Raw genomic sequence first — 14,265 nt, forward strand, 5'->3', positions numbered from 1 at the left:
AGAAGATTATTCTTTTTATTCCCTTATGTCATTTCCTCACTGGGCTATTTTTCCGTGTTGGAGCCTTTGGGCTTATAGCATCTAGCTTTTCCAACTAGGGTTGTAGCTTGGCTAGTAATAATAACAATGATAATAATACAGACTCATAGATTCAAGTGTTGAAATGCGTGTCCCAAGTGTTCGACCATAACGCCATGGACGCACGAGTGTTGCCATTACCAGGTCCTCGTATAACGAAACACCTGTTTGGACCAGATTCTTTCTGTCCTTTTGGTGCGGAGCTTATTTGACCTATTTCTTCAGGGGAAGTATTTGCTTAAAGCATGATATATGTATTATATGCAATATAATGGCACATTGTGTGCATGGGACGCGACTCGCTGATGACATCCCTTCGGTGAATGTGTATGCCAAGACGAATGTTCTGGAAGTAACGATTCAGCTCTTATCAGATTAATAAACCAGTGAACCTATTCATATCCTACATATAAAAAGACATGTAAGGAATTACTTATGAAATATAATTCTAACGCAAATAAAAAAGAAGAAATGACTCACAATAATCTCCACTCATATGTGAATTACTGAAGAAAATTCATCTTATCTTTTTCAGGCGAAGTGAAATTAACAACTGCTGCTAGAAAATGCGAGTTCAACGGTCAGATGTTCTTTTCAGGTGATGTAAGTATAAATTGTCTTTTAAGTAAACAATGAAGAAACAAAGTTAAGAACCTTTGAAAACATAAAAACTTTTATTTTTTAATTGAATCCCAAATGGCTTTTGTTAGCTATATTTTGTAGGCATATGGATTAAACAGCAGTTTCCTCTTTTATTTTATTGGACCGAAGGCTCAAGTAACGCAGCTCACCATCTTAAGCAGCCTATTTACACTATCCTTTCCTATATAGTTCAGCTGGTAGATAGAATAAGGCTTAACAAAGCTCATCATCTTAAGCAGACTATTTACACTCCTCTTTCCTCTACTGTTCAGTTTGTCATGAGAATAAGTCTAAAGTAATGAAGCTTATCATCTTAGGCAGACTATTTACACTCTCCTTTCCTCTATTGTTCAGTTGGTAATGAAAGTAAGCCTCAAATAACAAAGCTCACCATCTTAAGCAGACTATTTACACTCTCCTTTCCTTTATTGCTCAGTTGGTAATGAAAATAAGGTTCAAATAACAAAGCTCACCACCTTAAACAGACTATTTACACTCCTCTTTCCTCTATCGTTCAGTTGGTAATGAAAATAAGGTTCAAATAACAAAGCTCACCATCTTAAGCAGACTATTTACGCTCCTCTTTCCTCTACTGTTCAGTTAGTAATGAGAATAAATCTTAAGTAACGCAGCTCACCATCTTAAGCAGACTATTTACACTCCCCTTTCCTCTATTGTTCAGTTGGTAATGAGAATAAGGATCAAGTAATGAAGCTTATCATCTTAGCCAGACTATTTACACTCCCCTTTCCTCTACTGTTCAGTTGGTAACGAGAATAAGGCTCATTTAACGCAGCTCATCATCTTAGCAGACTATTTACACTCTCCTTTCCTCTATTGTTCAGTTGGTAATGAAAGTAAGCCTCAAATAACAAAGCTCACCATCTTAAGCAGACTATTTATACTCTCCTTTCCTTTATTGTTCAGTTGGTAATGAAAATAAGGTTCAAATAACAAAGCTCACCACCTTAAACAGACTATTTACACTCCTCTTTCTTCTATCGTTCAGTTGGTAATAAAAATAAGGTTCAAATAACAAAGCTCACCATCTTAAGCAGACTATTTACGCTCCTCTTTCCTATATTGTTCAGTTGGTAATGAGAATAAGCATCAAGTAACGTAGCTCACCATCTTAAGCAGACTATCTACGCTCCTTTAAGTAACTTAGCTCTTCATCTTATGCTGAATATTTACACTCCCCTTTCCTCTATTGTTCAGTAGGTAATGAAAGTAAGCCTCAAATAACAAAGCTCACCATCTTAAGCAGACTATTTACACTCCCCTTTCCTCAATTGCTCAGCTGGTAGTGAGAATAGATGAAACATGCACCAGTTTTTACTGCGAACCCAAGATCAAGAAAAACGGGAAGCCAATGAAGAAAAAGGTTGAAATCGTTGCTCGCATGGATACCCTGAATACTTGTCAATGCGACACCGCTCCTAGGTATACCAACGACGTCAGGATGCTGCCCAGTGGTATGAAGCAACATCACGTCAGTGCGAGAAATTCTGTTGTCAAGGACAAAGCCATAATCATTCCAAGAACACCTCACAAAAGGAGAAATTCTCGCAGGACCAGGATTAATAGAAAGGCTCTTCTGAGGGCCAGAAAGAATAGGAGGAAATGCAGGTTTAACCAGAAGAAGTATAAAGCAGGACAAATTATAATGAGCGTCCCAGAACGGTGCATGGACCTGGCCTGTGTTAAAGAGTCAAAGAAAGTTAGCGTCATAAAAGCAATGCTGAGGACAGCGTGCACTTGTTCAGGTAATATCTACCTTATTCAAAGTCGTAGTATAATTGTATCAGAAGGCATTGTAAGCAAGATTTGATGGCTTTTCCTAATCGCTACTACTACTGCTATAGTTAACCTGACATTATGACTAAAAATAATACTTCTGTTACTATTATTGAACCTTAATCCTTACAGAAATCCCAGCCTCAGTCTCACCCCCAGACACAGTCTCACCACCAGCCTCAGTCTCACCCCCAGCTGGGAAATGTGAAGATTACAGGGAAAAATATTCCAGCAGTCATTCCATGTGTCAGCCAAAATCAACCACATGTGAAATTAAGAGTGAAGGGTTGTCTGCTGCAGAAAAAACTAAGATTCTGAGGATCCACAATCAATACAGGGCAAAGGTACAGTAAGTAAGACTGCTTTCTTCATTCATGCTCAAAGTGTCAGAGAAGGAAAATGCTAAATTTTCAAAAGGTACAGTGAACTTGTCTTATTCATAAGTGTCAATTAGGGAAATGGTAAAATTCTAGACATAAACAACCATTACAGGACAAAGGTACAGTAAACTTGTCTTGTTCACTCTTACTTAGTGTCAGAGATGGAAAATGTAAAAATATCTAAGATCTACAGCCAACATATGGCAAAGGTACATTGCAACTAGTTTATCATTCATACTAGGTGTTAAAGGGGAAAATGCCAGACCTATCAAAATCCACAACAAGTACGGGGCTAAGTTACAGTGAAATGATCTTATCCAATAATACTTGTAGTGTCAGAGAAGGGAAATATAAACTTCTGGAGACCCAGAGCTAGTATAGGGCAAAGGTACATATTCATACTTGAAGTGTCAGACAAGGAAAATGTAAAATTCTGGAGACCCAGAGCCAGTATAGGGCAAAGGTACATATTCATGCTTGAAGTGTCAGAGAAGGGAAATATAAACTTCTGGAGACCCAGAGCTAGTATAGGGCAAAGGTACATAGTCATGCTTGAAGTGTCAGAGAAGGGAAATATAAAATTCTGGAGACCCAGAGCTAGTATAGGGCAAAGGTACATATTCATGCTTGAAGTGTCAGAGAAGGAAAATGTAAAATTCTGGAGACCCAGAGCTAGTATAGGGCAAAGGTACATATTCATGCTTGAAGTGTCAGAGAAGGAAAATGTAAAATTCTGGAGACCCAGAGCTAGTATAGGGCAAAGGTACATATTCATGATTGAAGTGTCAGAGAAGGAAAATGTAAACTTCTGAAGACCCAGAGCTAGTATAAGGCAAAGGTACATATTCATGCTTGAAGTGTCAGAGAAGGAAAATGTAAACTTCTGAAGACCCAGAGCTAGTATAAGGCAAAGGTACATATTCATGCTTGAAGTGTCAGAGAAGGAAAATGTAAACTTCTGAAGACCCAGAGCTAGTATAAGGCAAAGGTACATATTCATGCTTGAAGTGTCAGAGAAGGAAAATGTGAAATTCTGTAGACCAAGAGCTAGTATAGGGCAAAGGTGCATATTCATGCTTGAAGTGTCAGAGAAGGAAAATGTAAACTTCTGAAGACCCAGAGCTAGTATAAGGCAAAGGTACATATTCATGCTTGAAGTGTCAGAGAAGGAAAATGTAAAACTCTGGAGACCAAGAGCTAGTATAGGGCAAAGGTACATATTCATGCTTGAAGTGTCAGAGAAGGAAAATGTAAACTTCTGAAGACCCAGAGCTAGTATAAGGCAAAGGTACATATTCATGCTTGAAGTGTCAGAGAAGGAAAATGTAAAACTCTGGAGACCAAGAGCTAGTATAGGGCAAAGGTACATATTCATGCTTGAAGTGTCAGAGAAGGAAAATGTAAACTTCTGAAGACCCAGAGCTAGTATAAGGCAAAGGTACATATTCATGCTTGAAGTGTCAGAGAAGGAAAATGTAAAACTCTGGAGACCAAGAGCTAGTATAGGGCAAAGGTACATATTCATGCTTGAAGTGTCAGAGAAGGAAAATGTAAACTTCTGAAGACCCAGAGCTAGTATAAGGCAAAGGTACATATTCATGCTTGAAGTGTCAGAGAAGGAAAATGTAAAACTCTGGAGACCAAGAGCTAGTATAGGGCAAAGGTACATATTCATGCTTGAAGTGTCAGAGAAGGAAAATGTAAACTTCTGAAGACCCAGAGCTAGTATAAGGCAAAGGTACATATTCATGCTTGAAGTGTCAGAGAAGGAAAATGTAAACTTCTGAAGACCCAGAGCTAGTATAAGGCAAAGGTACATATTCATGCTTGAAGTGTCAGAGAAGGAAAATGTAAAACTCTGGAGACCAAGAGCTAGTATAGGGCAAAGGTACATATTCATGCTTCAAGTGTCAGAGAAGGAAAATGTAAAACTCTGGAGACCACGAGCTAGTATAGGGCAAAGGTACATATTCGTGCTTGAAGTGTCAGAGAAGGAAAATGTAAAACTCTGGAGACCAAGAGCTAGTATAGGGCAAAGGTACATATTCGTGCTTGAAGTGTCAGAGAAGGAAAATGTAAAACTCTGGAGACCAAGAGCTAGTATAAGGCAAAGGTACATATTCATGCTTGAAGTGTCAGAGAAGGAAAATGTAAACTTCTGAAGACCCAGAGCTAGTATAAGGCAAAGGTACATATTCATGCTTGAAGTGTCAGAGAAGGAAAATGTAAACTTCTGAAGACCCAGAGCTAGTATAAGGCAAAGGTACATATTCATGCTTGAAGTGTCAGAGAAGGAAAATGTAAACTTCTGAAGACCCAGAGCTAGTATAGGGCAAAGGTACATATTCATGCTTCAAGTGTCAGAGAAGGAAAATGTAAAATTCTGGAGACCAAGAGCTAGTATAGGGCAAAGGTACATATTCGTGCTTGAAGTGTCCGAGAAGGAAAATGTAAAATTCTGGAGACCAAGAGCTAGTATAAGGCAAAGGTACATATTCATGCTTAAAGTGTCAGAGAAGGAAAATGTAAACTTCTGAAGACCCAGAGCTAGTATAAGGCAAAGGTACATATTCATGCTTGAAGTGTCAGAGAAGGAAAATGTAATACTCTGGAGACCAAGAGCTAGTATAGGGCAAAGGTACATATTCATGCTTGAAGTGTCAGAGAAGGAAAATGTAAACTTCTGAAGACCCAGAGCTAGTATAAGGCAAAGGTACATATTCATGCTTGAAGTGTCAGAGAAGGAAAATGTAAAACTCTGGAGACCAAGAGCTAGTATAGGGCAAAGGTACATATTCATGCTTGAAGTGTCAGAGAAGGAAAATGTAAACTTCTGAAGACCCAGAGCTAGTATAAGGCAAAGGTACATATTCATGCTTGAAGTGTCAGAGAAGGAAAACGTAAAACTCTGGAGACCAAGAGCTAGTATAGGGCAAAGGTACATATTTATGCTTGAAGTGTCAGAGAAGGAAAATATAAACTTCTGAAGACCCAGAGCTAGTATAAGGCAAAGGTACATATTCATGCTTGAAGTGTCAGAGAAGGAAAATGTAAAACTCTGGAGACCAAGAGCTAGTATAAGGCAAAGGTACATATTCATGCTTGAAGTGTCAGAGAAGGAAAATGTAAACTTCTGAAGACCCAGAGCTAGTATAAGGCAAAGGTACATATTCATGCTTGAAGTGTCAGAGAAGGAAAATGTAAAACTCTGGAGACCAAGAGCTAGTATAGGGCAAAGGTACATATTCATGCTTCAAGTGTCAGAGAAGGAAAATGTAAAACTCTGGAGACCACGAGCTAGTATAGGGCAAAGGTACATATTCGTGCTTGAAGTGTCAGAGAAGGAAAATGTAAAACTCTGGAGACCACGAGCTAGTATAGGGCAAAGGTACATATTCGTGCTTGAAGTGTCAGAGAAGGAAAATGTAAAACTCTGGAGACCAAGAGCTAGTATAAGGCAAAGGTACATTTTCATGCTTGAAGTGTCAGAGAAGGAAAATGTAAACTTCTGAAGACCCAGAGCTAGTATAAGGCAAAGGTACATATTCATGCTTGAAGTGTCAGAGAAGGAAAATGTAAACTTCTGAAGACCCAGAGCTAGTATAAGGCAAAGGTACATATTCATGCTTGAAGTGTCAGAGAAGGAAAATGTAAACTTCTGAAGACCCAGAGCTAGTATAGGGCAAAGGTACATATTTATGCTTCAAGTGTCAGAGAAGGAAAATGTAAAATTCTGGAGACCAAGAGCTAGTATAGGGCAAAGGTACATATTCGTGCTTGAAGTGTCCGAGAAGGAAAATGTAAAATTCTGGAGACCAAGAGCTAGTATAGGGCAAAGGTACATATTCATGCTTGTAGTGTCAGAGAAGGAAAATGTAAACTTCTGAAGACCCAGAGCTAGTATAAGGCAATGGTACATATTCATGCTTGAAGTGTCAGAGAAGGAAAATGTAAAACTCTGGAGACCAAGAGCTAGTATAGGGCAAAGGTACATATTCATGCTTGAAGTGTCAGAGAAGGAAAATGTAAACTTCTGAAGACCCAGAGCTAGTATAAGGCAAAGGTACATATTCATGCTTGAAGTGTCAGAGAAGGAAAATGTAAAGCTCTGGAGACCAAGAGCTAGTATAGGGCAAAGGTACATATTTATGCTTGAAGTGTCAGAGAAGGAAAATGTAAACTTCTGAAGACCCAGAGCTAGTATAAGGCAAAGGTACATATTCATGCTTCAAGTGTCAGAGAAGGAAAATGTAAAACTCTGGAGACCAAGAGCTAGTATAAGGCAAAGGTACATATTCATGCTTGAAGTGTCAGAGAAGGAAAATGTAAACTTCTGAAGACCCAGAGCTAGTATAAGGCAAAGGTACATATTCATGCTTGAAGTGTCAGAGAAGGAAAATGTAAAACTCTGAAGACCCAGAGCTAGTATAAGGCAAAGGTACATATTCATGCTTGAAGTGTCAGAGAAGGAAAATGTAAAACTCTGGAGACCAAGAGCTAGTATAGGGCAAATGTACATATTCATGCTTCAAGTGTCAGAGAAGGAAAATGTAAAACTCTGGAGACCACGAGCTAGTATAGGGCAAAGGTACATATTCGTGCTTGAAGTGTCAGAGAAGGAAAATGTAAAACTCTGGAGACCAAGAGCTAGTATAGGGCAAAGGTACATATTCATGCTTGAAGTGTCAGAGAAGGAAAATGTAAACTTCTGAAGACCCAGAGCTAGTATAAGGCAAAGGTACATATTCATGCTTGAAGTGTCAGAGAAGGAAAATGTAAACTTCTGAAGACCCAGAGCTAGTATAAGGCAAAGGTACATATTCATGCTTGAAGTGTCAGAGAAGGAAAATGTAAACTTCTGAAGACCCAGAGCTAGTATAAGGTAAAGGTACATATTCGTGCTTGAAGTGTCAGAGAAGGAAAATGTAAACTTCTGAAGACCCAGAGCTAGTATAGGGCAAAGGTACATATTCGTGCTTGAAGTGTCAGAGAAGGAAAATGTAAAATTCTGGAGACCAAGAGCTAGTATAGGGCAAAGGTACATATTCATGCTTGTAGTGTCAGAGAAGGAAAATGTAAAGTTCTGGAGACCAAGAGCTAGTATAGGGCAAAGGTACATATTCATGCTTGTAGTGTCAGAGAAGGAAAATGTAAACTTCTGGAGACCACGAGCTAGTATAGGGTAAAGGTGTATATTCATGCTTGAAGTGTCAGAGAAGGAAAATGTAAAATTCTGGAGACCCAGAGCTAGTATAAGGCAAAGGTACATATTCATGCTTGAAGTGTCAGAGAAGGAAAGTGTAAAATTCTGGAGACCAAGAGCTAGTATTGGGCAAAGGTGCATATTCATGCTTGAAGTGTCAGAGAATAAAAATGTAAAATTCTGGATACCTAAAGCTAGTATAGGGCAAAGTTAAATCTTCATGCTTGAAGTGTCAGAGTATGAAAATGTAAAATTGTGGAGACCCAAAACTAGTATAGGGCAAAGATACATTCTTACTTTAAGTGTCAGAAAAGGAAAATGTAAAATTCTGTAGACCCAGAGCTAATATAGGGCAAAGGTACATCTTCATATTTGAAGTGTCAGAGAAGAAAATGTCAAAATTCTGACGCTCCAAAACCAGTATAAGGTAAAAGTAGTGTGAAACATCTTTATTCATCCTTAAAGTGTCATAAAATGACAATACTACAATTCTTAAGACCTACAACCATTACAGAGCCAATTTACAGTGTACTTGTCTATTTCAATCATAACTATAGTCTCAAAAACGAAAATTCTAAAATTTTCGAGAACCAAAACCAATATAGAAGAAAGGTAAGTTGAAATTATATTGTTCCTGAATAATTTTCAGATTAATTTTACTTGTTAATGCTGAGAGATGTGATTTTGTCTATAGAATAAATACCAAGCACAGCTTTCACTCACTGTTTTCACTCCAATACACTCGCTGACTGACCAACATATCACACACCGATTTATGTTTGAGAAGGGAAATACTCTATTGAAAATTTCATGATTTTATTTCTGTAGTAGTTTTAAATACATTCTATCAGGAAACAGTTCCCTTAAACAAAAGAATCACCATCTCATAACAAATTTTGACTTCTGAAAAAACCAAACAAGAAATCATAGCAATATTCTGATGGTTCAAAGGTACAAGAAACAAAGAACTTCCTTACATATGCGATGTAATTTACCTATCATTTATCTGTAAGAGCCAATGACCTATAATACACTACTAGTGTAAGCGACCCATGGAAAATGACGGCTAAATATTTAGATAAACATGCACACACATACACACATACACACACACGTGTGCACGCGTACACTCTGACCAGGACAAGACAACTCCCTCTTCCCATTATCATGGGGGACAAGGAGTGACCTAGTTGTTATGCATGACCAGAAAGAAATATATATATATATATATATATATATATATATATATATATATATATATATATATATATATATTTATATATATATATAAATATATATTATATATATATATATACATATATATATACTGTATATATATATATATATATATATATATATATATATATATATATATATATATATATATATATATATATATATATATATAGCTAGACACTCAAAGGCCGCTCATGAATAGCAGTGGTAGCTGACAGTGACATTGCCTTAGCATGCAGGATAAGGGCCAATAGACCGACCATACATTATATGATAAGCCACCAAGCCCCTCTCTACCTAAGCTAGGACCAGGGAGGGCCAGGTAATGACTGCTGAGGATTCAGCAGGTAGATCGATAGGCTCCCCCAAACGGCCCCCTCCATCATTAGCTCACAAGGATTGTAAGGCTGCAGTCACTAAAAGAACTAAAGAGTTGGAGCAGGAATCGAATCCCCGTCTGGCAATCACCAGGCAGAGAAGTTATCAATAAAGCCATAAGGCTTTTTATTACATAGGGGAGATACCTGCAGTGATAGAACATAAATGGTCAGTGTTTTCATTTGGTTCACGACAGGTCGCCAACGGAGAGGAGACCAGAGGTAACCCAGGACCACAGCCTTCAGCGACTGATATGAGAGAGATGGTCTGGAGGCAAGAACTGGCTGACGTGGCGCAGGTAAGGAGACCCAGTCCTGGGATTTTTTTATCTTGTTTTCATATTCTTCTTTGATTTCATTTGATATTTCTGTATAAGAATTCATTGTTTTTCTCTCATTATGGTACCCTTTACAGTGAGGCAATTGTTGACAGAATGCCTCATTCTTGAGCACTTATTGTTATCTGTTAGAGACTTAAGGTATGGATGGTAGGTTCGTTCTTACCAAGATTCTTGGGCAGAATGTGTTGTACTATGCTAGCAGCATTTTCACATTAATTTCAGAAGCAGGTCTTCTGAAAGCTATTTAACTTTTATACTGACTTGTTTGCTTTTATGGTTATAGATAGAATTTCCTTAAATAAATTTATTTATAACAAATGCTATCATTGATGTGCTCCTGGCTAGTAGAGTGGTAACGCGTTCGCCTAGCATTCGAATGGCAGTAGATCGATCCCAGCCCGGGACCATGATTTTAAACTGTTTAATTGGGAGGTCACTGCTGAAGCTGGGCACCACAAGTGGGGTGTTGGGCTTGCATGGCTGATGTTCTGGTGAGTACTAATCTGATGAAACTGCAACTGAAACCAGTTACCTTTAGCTTTATCTGGAACTGAAACCAGGTACCTTTACCTTTAATCCTCTCTGAGTGAGGATCTATTCTGAGGAAACTGGAACTGAAACCAGTTACCTTTACCTTTAATCCTCTCTGAGTGAGGATCTATTCTGAGGAAACTGGAACTGAAACCAGGTACCTTTACCTTTAATCCTCTCTGAGTGAGGATCTATTCTGAGGAAACTGGAACTGAAACCAGGTACCTTTACCTTTAATCCTCTCTGAGTGAGGATCTATTCTGATGAAACTGGAACTGAAACCAGGTACCTTTACTTTTAATCCTTTAATCCTTTCTAGGCTTGGGCTAACACCTGTCCTAACGAGCACGATTGTACCGATTGCCGGAAAATCCTTGGGCAAGATTACTATGTGGGTCAGAATCTCTTCTGGTCCTGGAGCTCCAACGAGGCTGAGGTGAGGTGTATGCCCCTTAACCCTTTCGCTACCAGTGGTGATTTCAAGGAAACTTTTGATGCAGCAAATTCTTTCAAGACCACGCAAACCCTAATTTGTTGATGTTCATTGGAAAGTTCACATCAAGACCTCTCTATTGAATGCCAACTTTCTATAGCTTGGGCGATTAAGAAAGAGTTTCCTTTATCAAATTTTGACCGAATCACCAACGGCTGTGAAAGGGTTAAGCTTTATTATTATAATTTGTTTCTGCAATGATCCTTGTAGTAGTATCATAATTATTACTATTATCCTTATTATCCTTATTTTCATTAGCATCATCTCACACACAAACATAGGCTATATATATATATATATATATATATATATATATATATATATATATATATATATATACACACACATATATATATATATATATATATATATATATATATATATGTGTGTGTGTGTGTGTATATATATACACATATACATATATTAAACATATATATATATATATATATATATATATATATATATATATATGTGTGTGTGTGTGTGTGTGTGTGTGTGTTTGTATGTATATAAATGTATATATCTATTATTATTATTATTATTATTACTATTATTATTATGTAAGCTACAGCCCTAGTAGGAAAACCGGGTGCTATAAGCCGAGGAGCTACAACAGGGAAAACAGCCTAGTGAGGAAAGTTGATAAGGAAATAAATAAACTACAAGAGAAGTAATGAACAATCAAAATAAAATTTTCTAAGAACATTAACAACATTAAAATAGATCTTTCATAAAAATATGTAAAAAGGGACTTATGTCAGACTGTTCAACATAAAAAAAAAATAAAAATAACATGCACTGCAAGTTTGAACTTTTGAAGTCCCAACGATTCAACAACTTGATTAGGAAGATCATTCCCTAATAACAATTTTTTTCTTATCAACCATTTTTTTATCAACCATTTTTCTTAACCATTTTTTATCATCCCTTTTAATCAAACATTTTTCTTATGAACCATTTTTTTATCAACCATTTTTCTTATCCATTTTACCTATCAGCCATTTTCCTTATCAACCATTTATCTTATGAACCATTTTTTATCAACCATTTTTTTATCAACCATTTTCCTTATCAACCATTTTTTATCAACCATTTTTTATCAACCATTTTTCTTATGAACCATATTTTTATCAACCATTTTACTTATCAGCCATTTTTCTTATCAACCATTTATCTTATCAACCACTTTTTTTTTTATCAGGAATGGGACGTGGCCCTCGCGTCCTTTTACGACGAGGTTGAATATGTACCAAACACTCTGGTGGATAATTATCAGTCCATCATTACTCTGACCCCGATAGGACATTATACGCAGGTAAGTCATTCCCTCTCTCATACATACACACACACACATGCACACAAACACACATACACACACACACACACACACACATATATATATATATATATATATATATATATATATATATATATATATATACAGTATATCTTTCTAAGTGGGGATACCTTCAACGGGGTGAACGAGCTTGCGTATCGCCATGATCAGCAAAGCTGTGCTAGTCAGTGCCACACATGCTAGGTTGGTTTGCTGTGAGCGATCAGACTAAAGCCTCCCACCATCACCAATCCGCAATGGCCAGCGTGGTAAACCCCTTCAGTAGTGATAGGCCGTGATATCATTTCTAATTGGTACAAATAACTTTTGTGTCTTAGATGTTGCCTTGCTGAAATTCTTCCTTTAACAAACTGTATCATACAAAAGAGATAGAAGAATATAGAGCTAAATCTGATACTCTGAAAAATGGCAAAAACATCCACCACAACAATAAACGGTAATATTTCGGTAGAGTCCCACCCATCCATTACCGCCCGCCACTACTTAGGAGCTGGATGCTTTTCTTTTTCCGCGAGCAATCACCATTAGATTTCGGGCATATTTCAATAGTCTAATGGTTTTTGCTCGGCCGTGCGCTCGCTTCGCTCACGAGAAAAGAGAAACATCCAGCTCGTATGGACTGGCAAAGCGGTAATGGCGCTGGGTGGGACTCTACCGAAATATTACCCAATAAATATAAAACTAACAGAAATATTTCATTCATTTAATGCAATTTCTTTCAGTTGGTTTGGGGAGAGACAAACGAAGTCGGATGTGGCGCCATGATCCACGGTCCTTGCTCCTACGGGCTGATATCCTATCCGGTGTGCAAGGTATACGTCTGTAACTACGGTCCCGGCGGGAACTTCATAGGAAGGCCTATGTACTCAAAGGGTGCAACTGCCTCCTCTTGCCCCAACGGTAAATCCTCAGAGTACGAAGGGCTTTGTAAATAGAGTCAGAGTGTCTTAAAGCATTTCTTTTTTTTTAAGCTGCCTCATTTAAACCTAATCTAACCTAACGTAGTATTGTGAGAGTCGAGCTTGTCTCATTGGGCTGGTTATACTCCTTTTATTATTATTATTATTATTATTATTATTATTATCATTGGCTAAGCTACAACCCTAGTAGAAAAAGCAGGAGGCTATTATCCCAAGGCCTCTAGCAGGGAAAAATAGCCCAGTGAGGAAAGGAAATAAAGAAATAAATAAACCCTATAAAAAGTAATAAACATTTAAAACAAAAAATATTTTAATAACAGTAATAACATTAAAAGATCTTTTAAATATAAACTATAAAATAAAAGACTCAAGTCTGCCTGTTCAACATAAAAAAACCCTTTACAGCAAGTTTGAACTTTCTTTATAATGAATATAATTATCGAGAAATTAATCAGAAGCACAAGATGTGTTATCATTTGTGTGTATTTATGGAAAAAAAAAGATTCTTCTTCTTGGTTTTGTTTCACAGTGTGATTTCATCACAGCCTCTAAGATATTGTTTCCAATTTCTGATCAAATCATGCTTAAGATAATCATGGTTAAACTTGCTCTCTCTCTCTCTCTCTCTCTCTCTCTCTCTCTCTCTCTCTCTCTCTCTCTCTCTCTCTCTCTCTCTAATGAGAAAATATATTCCTGATATTCCATTTCTCATTGAAATTTATGAAGGAATTTCCCTTCTGAAATCATCATGTGTCTTTTAAAAACCATAACTGCTTTTTGAAACCAATTAATGTCTTAAAAACCTTTCGAAATCAATGTCTTTTAAAAGCCATAACTCCTTTCTGAAACCAATTTATGTCTTTTAAGAACCATAATTCCTTTCTACAATGTCTTTTAAAAACCATAATTC

The 14,265-nt window shown here is 37.2% G+C and overlaps 1 protein-coding gene across 3 annotated transcripts in view; it reads left to right on the forward strand.

The window, feature by feature from the left end:
• Nucleotides 1–14,031, forward strand: part of LOC137622070 (CRISP/Allergen/PR-1-like) — an 18,868-nt gene extending 4,837 nt beyond the window's left edge. For all 3 annotated transcript variants that reach the window (XM_068352546.1, XM_068352547.1, XM_068352548.1), the window contains exons 2-8: nt 614–681; nt 2,021–2,486; nt 2,650–2,861; nt 9,911–10,012; nt 10,905–11,021; nt 12,280–12,393; nt 13,158–14,031. In XM_068352546.1, coding sequence (XP_068208647.1) covers nt 614–681; nt 2,021–2,486; nt 2,650–2,861; nt 9,911–10,012; nt 10,905–11,021; nt 12,280–12,393; nt 13,158–13,370 — 1,292 coding nt within the window. In that variant the 3' untranslated portion in view covers nt 13,371–14,031. The remainder of the gene's footprint in view (nt 1–613; nt 682–2,020; nt 2,487–2,649; nt 2,862–9,910; nt 10,013–10,904; nt 11,022–12,279; nt 12,394–13,157) is intronic.
• Nucleotides 14,032–14,265: the final 234 nt, after the last annotated feature.

This window comes from Palaemon carinicauda, chromosome 28 (genome assembly GCF_036898095.1).
Source record: "Palaemon carinicauda isolate YSFRI2023 chromosome 28, ASM3689809v2, whole genome shotgun sequence".
Taxonomy (NCBI): domain Eukaryota; kingdom Metazoa; phylum Arthropoda; class Malacostraca; order Decapoda; family Palaemonidae; genus Palaemon; species Palaemon carinicauda.